The sequence below is a fragment of the Arvicanthis niloticus genome, chromosome 8 (genome assembly GCF_011762505.2).
Source record: "Arvicanthis niloticus isolate mArvNil1 chromosome 8, mArvNil1.pat.X, whole genome shotgun sequence".
Classification (NCBI taxonomy): Eukaryota; Metazoa; Chordata; class Mammalia; order Rodentia; family Muridae; genus Arvicanthis; species Arvicanthis niloticus.
The window spans coordinates 7765424-7775000 of record NC_047665.1 but is presented as its reverse complement, the minus strand read 5'-3'; the positions used below and the strand labels follow the sequence as shown (position 1 = coordinate 7775000).

General features: G+C 51.4%; 1 protein-coding gene across 1 annotated transcript; it reads right to left on the bottom strand.

Moving 5' to 3' along the window:
- Positions 1-1193: 1193 nt before the first annotated feature.
- Cxcl14 (C-X-C motif chemokine ligand 14) lies at positions 1194-8117 on the bottom strand. Its single transcript, XM_034510957.2, has 4 exons — positions 7807-8117; positions 7544-7649; positions 4092-4205; positions 1194-1318 (listed from the first exon to the last, which is right to left on the bottom strand). Exons 1-4 carry the CDS (start codon positions 7868-7870, stop codon positions 1303-1305), a joined length of 300 nt encoding a protein of 99 aa, XP_034366848.1. The 5' UTR covers positions 7871-8117; the 3' UTR covers positions 1194-1302.
- Positions 8118-9577: the final 1460 nt, after the last annotated feature.

Below are 9577 nucleotides of genomic sequence, written 5' to 3'. Positions count from 1 at the left end.
TCCATAGAATACTTGTGAAACACCAATTTTCTCTCCCAACTCATCTGTGCCAGTTTATTTAGGATGTGGCAAACATTTTATTGTCATTTGGGTTAACTAGACAGAAGCGGGGAGGAAAAGCCCAGGAGCCCAGAATTTTGGTAACTTCAAATATATTTTATTACTTTCTTTTTCATCTTAGAAAGAACATGAAACCTGCATGCAGCACTCATGGGTCTCAGCATTTACATAGCAGATACACAGCTGGACAGTGCCACCTGTACTGAGGGGCAGTGTGCGGCAGGGGTGGGGACTGAAGGCAATATGTACACAGGATCATCCTAAAGAAGACTGTGCTGTCTGCATATACATTGAGAGGGAGTGTGCTTTCTTTTGGGGTGAGGGAAAGAAACAAAGCTTTGTGTGTGTGTGTGGGGGGGAGTGTTCCCCTTGGCAACAGGATGTGTCGCTCTGGCTGTGTGTCATGCATCTAATCCCGAATCTTCTGTTTTCCTCTGTATATTGTTTTCTCACACTGCTGGGCACTTTGGATGCCTCAGAAGCATCCTCTACCTAAGCAGCGAGCGAAGCTTTCAGAAACCCTCAGGTTGCAAGAGAGACCCAGCGTCTTTAAGGATCACTTGCCTGGTGGTGACAGGGGAATGAGCGGGGGGTGGGGGTGGGTGGGGGTGGGGTGGGGGGGGTGGGGGGTGGGGGGTGGGGGTGGGGGGTGGGGGGGTGGGGGATGGGTGGAGTTCGTTCTGGTAACTAGACTGAGTTTTTCTAGGCACAGATGTAGAAGGACCTGCTTCCAATTGCCCTGCGACAGGGGGCCACTGTGGAGTCACACTGAAACTCTGACCAGTCATAAGCCCAGGAGAGCCCATGGCAGCTGTGCAGAGGCGCCAGGCTCTCTGAGCGGAAGCTTCCAAGCCTGGACCGGAGCAACAGCACAGTGAATTGCCTCAGCCAAGCTCATTGTTCCTCCCAGGCGCTTATAAAGCTCAGATGTGTGGTGACGTATGGACAAATACAAAACCCCTTATTTTAAAAAGGAAAGGCTTGGGGTCTCCCCACCCCCCCACCCCCAGCAAAAAGCCACTTGTAATGAAGTCTGGTGTGCAGGAGAGCTGGATCTCACATCTGGAAGCCTTTCACACACAGCTATAAAATGTAAAAACTGACCCTGGTAAGAAGAGCTTCACAGCAATATATAATTTGTCTTATGCTTGTGAGAAAGAAAGGGCTTTTATTTTAATCTGCGAAGTCCTCCGCTGAAGTCTCTCAACTGGCCTGGAGTTTTTCTTTCCAAGATCGTCCACCCTATTCTTCGTAGACCCTGGGAAAAGAGGACACACAGGCGTGAGAGGCTCAGGGCGTGGTGTGGGCTGCACACAGCTCCTGTGGGGTGGCTTCCTCTATGGATCCTCTCCCAGGTCTGAGGACAGGAGAGGAGAGATGGTTCTGAAGATGTGATTGAAACCTACACAAAAGCTCACACACAGATGGGTGTGGACGCTCACACCTGTAATCCTAGCGCTGGATTGGACTTCACAGAAAGTTCGCTGCTTCTTCCTTGCTCCTGATTTCCGAGTGAGAATCCCTAATCATGCATTGAAATAAACTGCCTGGGGGCCAGAAAAATCATGCTCAAAAATCTGCCACTGTTCCGCCAGAGGACCAAGTTCAGTTCCCAGCATCCTCATCAGGGGCTCCCTTATACCTCTAGCTCAAGGGGCATCCAGTGCCCTCTTCTGGCTGCCTTGGGCACCTGCACGAGTATGGCATACAGGCACACAGACATATGCACATAAATAAAATAGAAACGCAATGAAGTGTTCCATGTAGCTGCCTTTCATGACAGCCAGAGACTCTGGTTTCTACAGTGCTTTGGGCTCAGTTGTTGGTGCCATGGACCAGGGTCCGGGCCCAGCCATACTTCTTCTTTCTCCCTTCTGAGCTATGAATGTTTGTTCTCTCTCTGGCTTTGAACAGTTCTTTTATCTTCAACTCTATTCATTAAGTCATTTTTAATCTTGTGCAAGGAAAGCGATAGGAAGAAAATGGGGAGGCACGGCAGTTTCCTGTTCCAGGTGCCTCAGTGTCCTAAGAAAGGACTGAACTCAGTAGGGTGTGACATAGGCTTGTAAGCCTGAAATCCCAACACTTGGGAGGTGAATGGGCTAGGATTCAGGGTTAAAGGCTATCCTTTGTCTTGAGGTTGAGTTGATAGTAGACCTGGCCATGTGAGACTTTGTCTCAACAAACAAGCCAATAGCCCTAGAAAGGCTAGCATGTAGCAAATCGGCGGAAGCCTGGTTACAGAGGCTCTCATAGTCTTCATGAGAGCAACTTGCAAAAGTGGAAACGGTGAGGTTGGGGGGGGGGCAGCAGGAAACCTACAGACGCCTCCTCTTCAAAACCACGGCCCCAGTGGAAAAAAAATTAGGTGGGTAGAGGTTTGAATGTCTCCAGTAGTCTGAGCAAGACTTCCCAGCCCTCCATAAGCTGGGGTCATTCTGCTTTTGATGACACAAGCCGCAAAGGTGTTGGGGTGGGGGTGGGTGGGGTGGGCCAGGCTCTGCTTTTGCCATGTGAGCTGCATGCCCTGACCAGAAAGAGGGCTTCATTCCCATCAGATACAGAGGGACTAGTCGCTCACCTCACCACTTTCTATTTCAGGCATTTGCAGATGAAGCAGTTTTGGAGGGAGCAAGAAAGGATTCAGGTGCAGCAGCAGCTGAACAGGGATGTCAGCCGTGAGAGAGCAGCTCACAGGGCCGGTGTGTGTGTGAGGAGCACAAGGCCACCTGCTGGGAAAGGCAGCACAGGGACCCACACCCCACACAGGTCTTGCCCCGACTTTTCCCAGTGCTGTGAATGCAGTCACACCCTGTCCCCACCTGTCTTGTTCCCGCTCTTAGGCCAAGCTGCTGGAATCCATGGAAGTCACCTAAGTGTGTGAGTCCTTCCTTCCTTAGCTTTGCAGGTAAAGATAAAACAGGCCTTGGGGGTTTGAAGAGTGACCTACTTCAGGACATGGTGCAAAGGAGCTGAGAACTGGCTTCTCCTTCCATGGCCAGTCCTAGGACCCCAGGATTAGAATTAGGGTTATAGTTATAACTGGTTATATGAAAATGCCCATCAGCAGAGGTGTCTGGTCCAAGGCAATGACCATCTCAACTGGTGCCCCTTGGGTAAAGAAGCTCTGATTGGAAGGGCTGGATTCAAGCGCCGCTCAGAACCTGCCTGAGAAGGAACTAGTCAGGTGCCCAGGAAGAGCAGGGCATAGAGCATAGTCAGGTGCCCAGGAAGAGCAGGGCATGGGGCATTTTGGAGAGGAGATCACCTTGCTGGCAGGGGTCACCCTTGTCAATACTGTACACCTACAGGTTTTTTGACTACTAAACTGTCACTTAAGAAGAGGTTATACCCCACTCTCTAAAGTTAACAGGGGACAACTATGTGGCTTACATAAAAAGAGCAATTAAGATCATAATACAAAAGTTAGGGTCCAGAGGGATGGCTCAGCAGCTAAGAGCATTGCTGCTCTTGTAGAGGACCTGGGTTTGCTTCCTGGCACCCACACAGAAGCTTATGATCATCTGTAACTGCAGCGTCAAGGGATCTGAAGAGCCTCTTTTTGATGTCCACGGGCACCAGACATGTAGGGGGCACATATACATATATGCAGGCATATATATATATATATGTATATATATATATATATATATATATATATATATATATATATATATAGGCTTAATACCCATATACATAAGATAAAAAATAAACCTTTAAAATATTCACAAAAGTCTATAATATGAAAATAGAATGAGGTAGAATTTTTGCTCACAAAAGGACACACCTGCGGTGTGTGTGGCTGTGCAGAGAGCAGCAGCCTCCTCTGTGAAGTGGTGACGTCCCCATAAGTGGGGGTATGGAAACAGTGTCAGGGTGTCTACTTTTGTGGATATTATGTGGGTGTCACATGTTAGATGAGGCCCATAGAAGACATGGCGTGTGGGTCCCTTCCTGTCCTGAAAGCTACAGCCAATAAGCAAGCCCTTCTGAGTGGGCAGGGCGGGGTGGGGTGGCGAGAAGAGGTGTACCTGCGCTTCTCGTTCCAGGCGTTGTACCATTTGATGAAGCGTTTGGTGCTCTGCAGCTTAGGATGCAGGCAGTGCTCCTGGCCCCGGTACCTGGACATGCTCTTGGTGGTTATGCTGAAACAGAGCAGAATGCAGTACAGGGTTGAGATATCGGAATAATTGTCTGCAGGATCAGAGCACTGGGCCTCTTGGTCCCTCCCTGCTTCAAGTGCCCAGTCCCTGGCAAGTCATTTGTAATGTTTTATGTCTCAGTCTTCATGGTGGTGTTAGCCTGTAGGGAGTGATTGGGAGACCCTATCCCCTACACTCAGCACCCAGCTGTCCCCAGGACAGCCTGTCTTGGGGAACAATGATGAGCGAGCTCTTCCAGTGGCTCCAAGGTAGACAGAGCCACCGCTAGAAGGCACTCACACCAAGTCCCACAGAGGGGCTAAGACCCACCCTACAAACACTATAGTCTGACCATTAACTCCAGAACCTGAACTCTCTACAGAGTCCCCAGGGCTGAAGATCTGGTGATCCTTACTGGCTTGGTAGCCATTTTGATACTTGAGTGTGACGTTGCAATTATCTCATTTGAGGGCAGAAAAATAAGACCTTTCTTCTCTGGGCTTCTCTCAGTCAAAGCTCCAACACTCTATGGAGGACTAGCTGTACAGGGGAGAAGCAGGAGCCATACTGAGTGGAGTCTGCCGAGTCTGAATCCTTGTGACCTGTCAGATCTGTCTGCTCTGTGTAAAATAGGTACAATAAAAGGACCTGTGTCTTGGGGCTACTGAAGGAGCTAAAGCTATATCCTATGCTGAGTACTCTGCCCTTGGTAAGTGCCAGGGACTTAACTGTTAATTAGTAAATAGTCACAAGAGATGAGGCAGCCAGGGGAAAGACAGACTTCATGTCTGAGGTACCTCTCTCAGCCAGAGTGATCAGGGAGATACAGGCAGGGGTTACAGGAAGCTTCTAGGACAAAGGTAGACAATGGTGAAGAATTTAGGGTCTTGGAACAAATCAGAATATGACTTCCTGTCATATGAGTCACGGATAGTTAGACATGAGAGTAGAAAGACTGGGAAGTTTGTTCCCCGTGCGTTTCCAAGGTGAAGAGTCAGGGTTTATAGGCCAGATTCTAGAAGGGGCAGGCTTGCTGTGAACGGATACTTCCAATCTGTAGAAATGGCGAAAGTCTTGCCAGCAGAATGGGGGACCAAATGCTTTGTCAGGAGCTTGTTTTTTCCTCCAAGACCAGAGATGGACATCTGATAAGACCAGGTAATTGGATCATGTTTCCCTGGAGACAGGTGGATCCTTACAGGCTCTGAGCACGGGGCCCTTCCTCCATACCTCTACCATCCTGCAGAAATTAGCACCTGTACTTCTTCCAAACCCACAATGCTGCCATTGCCCTGAGTGGCAAACTCCAGTAAAACAAACAAACAAACAACAACAAAACCTGAAAAAAAAACCCTTCTTCATAGGCCAGAGTGCAGACTGAACATCCTATTTCTGAAGGTCAGGGAGTGTACAAAATGGTTCCGTTCTCTGCTCCATCCCCCACAGAGGTGCCCAGAGCTTTTCCAGAATATTGGGGTTATGCAAATCAGAAGCAGGGTGCAGTATCTGGGATCCAAGACCTAACAACTATCAGAAATTCTGGGTCTCCCCAGAAATTCTGGGTTGCCGATGGTTTGGATCATAACTCCATGGACATATGACACAATTTCTCCATCAATGACCTGGGCATAGGCTGGCAAGATGGCTCAGTAGGTAAGTGTCCTTACCACCAAGCCTGGAGCTGTGTTTGATTCCTGGGCCACCTTCTACAAGTTGTCCTCTGACCACACATGGTTATGTCATGTCTACTCCCTCTTCAACAATAAGTACACACACACACACACACACACACACACACACACACATACACACACACACATTTTAAAAAGGTATCTGGGTTTTTCCATGACCTGATTGTAAGGACTTGCACTCAAAAGACACACTGAGTCCCCCAGCCCCTCTCTGCCACCCCAGCAGAGATCCCTGTGTGACTCAGGGTGGGCCGGAAATCTTGCCTTCAGCTTTTTGTGGCTGAAAACCTGTTTTGTCAAAAAGTGAGGGTCCCTTGTCTGAGAGACATGGAGAGGAGCCTCTGACCTGTCAAAAGATGGGGTGGAAAGGAAGGCCTAGGAGAGGTGGTCTCGTGTGACCCCTGCAAGTTTCCCCAAGCCTACATGAAACCTTCCTTGCCGGGAAGTTCCCTCTCTACCCAGAGAAGTTTAGTCAAGGAAAGCATGTCTGGAGAGGGTCGTTCTCTTTTTGAGTTGATGATGCTATTTTTTTTTTTGGGTCCCCTTCAAAGTCTCAAAGACAACTTGTAATCTCTCTGACGTTTTGAACCCTCTAACCAGAAATCCTAAGGTTCTTGTGACTCTTCCCCGGGGCATTTTAACCCCAAGCCAGCCCACACCCAAAAGGGTAGTTTTCTTTCTTCTGAGGCAAGACAAGGGCAGGGAAAAGAAAAGGCGTTAATTGGGAAGCTCATGACTCAGGTCAGCTCAGGCCCTGTGGCTCTCTGAATTCCCTGAACTTCAGCGGATGGCGGTGGTGAGGTGCCGGGTGGGGGGTGTGCCCTTCCTTCTCAGACACGGCGTGAAGGCCTTTGGGCAAGCAAGGGCAGCCGGTGGAAGGCACTCGCCCAGACTGAGAATAAAGTGTGTCCTGTTTCTGGGGGAGGGGAAGAGGGGCCAATGGTCCATGGCAAATATTTGGGAGCTGTTTTGCCAAGGGCTGCCTTCCTGGCCAAGAGTGTATTGATGGGGGAAAACGGCAGCGCTGGCTTCAAGCGGTTAATTGGGAAGGCTGAGGCGCAAGGAAACTCAGTGTTCTCTCTCTGCCCCAGTTTTTAAGACTTTGCCGGCATCCCCACTAAGCAGGCTGCAGCGGTGGCATGGCACATTAACCCCAGCAGAGCGCTTTCTCCAACATTGTTCAGATGTATGGACCCACGAGGGAGAAGAGACAGGAGCATTCTCACATTGAAAGCCCTGGGATCCCCAAAGTGTCCACCGCTGTGGCCAGACCCCTGACTGAAACGGGGCGCTGAAAGGAAAAGTTACTTCTCTCTTCAGTAAGAGGAAGGCAGCACAGCCGGCCCAACAGGCTGGGTGTGTGTCCCAAGCGGATATGGTGTAGATGTTCTAAGCTGGCGCACCAGAACCACTAGCCCACAGTCAACCTCGCCTGCCACTTTGAATCCTAACAAGGACAGAATCAGAGGGACCAGCCAGAAGCCTCCCCCCCCCCCCGCTTTTGCAGACTGTCAGGCAATGTCCCCAGGATTTGCCAGTGGGTTATAGACTGCCCCCCAGGGTCTTGGCAAAGACAGAGAGAAAGGCATTATCAGCCCGACCTAACCCCAGGTTGGTCCCCGCCACGGGACATGTTACCCCAGAACTCACATAACCATCTTCTCCTCGCAGTGTGGGTACTTTGGCTTCATTTCCAGCTTCTTCACGTCGCTGTAGCGGATCTTGGGCCCCTTCCGGGAACACTTACACTTGGACCCTACGGGAGAGCGCGGCCGGGCTGCTGAGTCGCCACAAGGGTCTCCGCGACCGCCCAAGGTGCCCACCCAGGACCCCCGGGTTCCAGGATGCCTAGGTGATGCTTGAACTCCCTAGGATGGGACAAGAACGCGACAGAGGGCCCTTGCGGCACTCACCGTCCACGCGCGAGGCGCACAGCGCCAGGAGCAGCAGGAGCAGCGCAGCCGCCAGGAGCCTCATGCTGGCCGGAGGGGCGCGGTGGGGAGCAGGGAGGCGAGGAGGGCGCCGGCCTGTGTGTGCGGCGGCCGGGGGATGCCGCCCGGCTCTGTTCTCGGTTTCAAGCCTCTCTCTGCTCGGCTCGCTCCGGCTGCGCCCGTCGATGGGTGCTCCTGCCGTCTGTCGCGGTGCTGCGCTACGCTTGGCGCTGGGTGCTGTGATCTCCCCACAGCTTCCCTCCGCCCACCCTGGCCTCTTTTAAATTCGCTCCTGCCCTCTCGGAGAGCGAGCTCATTAATATGCAGAACCACTCGGTGACTCACTGAGATTTCTCAATGTGGTGGGGGGAGGAGATCTCCCAGCCCGCCCTGCCGCCCGCCCCGGACCCATCGCTCTGGATCCCAGCGGCGCACACTCGGAGCCATGCGTGCACACACACGCACACACTCACATCCGCTACCCTCTCGCTCCGCAGCACGCCCGCCTCCACGCACTTGCACACCCATACCTCCGTGCCGCTGCCCTGCTTTGGAGAAGGTCAGGCGGGAGCATGGCCTGCTGAAAGGCGCTGCTTTTCTGTTTCCTGTGGACACTTCTCTGGCCACACAGGTTTACTGACTGAAGCCACCGAGAGACCCAGACCTGGCTCAAATCCTAGGGTTTTCAAGCAGGTGCCAAGGGAGAATGCCAGCAGGCCGGCCCCCTGTGGTGTTGGTCTCTTTTGTGCCTGCTGGCCTCGTGGTCCTGGTCCAAGCTCAAGGCCAGGTGGAGTTAGGGGCTCATCACAGGTTGTATAAGCCTTTGATTGAGTCATTGGTTCACGGAGTGGGTGGGTGTGGGGGGGGTGAGGAGTGGAGAGGACTGCAACTCCTAGAAGGGTTCTAAAGTATGGTGTTTATATGTGACTATCCAGGGGCTGTGGAGAATTCGGGGTACTTGTCACATACATTCATAAGAATCTGTATAGCCAGGTAGAGCCCAGTAGGCAGCTATGACCATGGTAACAGGAGGGAGGACGTCCCACCTTGTAACATTGCACCAGATGGTGGTGGATGAAATTCCACCCTGCCCCACCATTCGACAGTATGTGACTCTCCATCAAAAGGCTTCCATTTTCTCTCTGTAAACCTGTAGGTGGTCACAATGCCCATCCAAGGTATCCGTGAGAAGGACGTGAGATCACACAGAGCAGTTATCAGGATGCAGAACACCATGCTCGGACGATGGTACTTAAGGGCATCATTTGTGTATATATTTTATATGTCTCTGACTGGGACAACTTCCCTTAAATTGGTGCTTTTAAGTTGTTCAGTCATCAGTGCAGAAACAGGCACAGTAAGGAAGAAACATCTCATCCAAAGTTCTAGAACCAGGAAGCAGGTGACTAAGCCAGGAGCGTCTATGGATATGACTGCAGAGTAGGACCACTCTACTGTCTTCAAGCTCCAGCATTCCAGTGAAGCGCTGCTTTGAGAGACCCAGAGACAGGGTCCAGGTATCTTAGGCTCCTGGAGGGCTAGCCTTGGCTCCCAGGCCAGGGCTTGCTTCTTGGTGTGTTGTTAGCCTGGAAGACCCTAGGAATGCAAATACCCAGAGGGGCTTCTGGGTGTGAGGTGGTAGTTAGCTAACTGCAGAATCTGTGCTTTCTCTTCTCATCTGTGCACTTCTAGGGGAAGCCGTACTTAAAGAGTAAGCAGAACCCGTGCCCACCATTGCGCCTGTCCTTAAAGT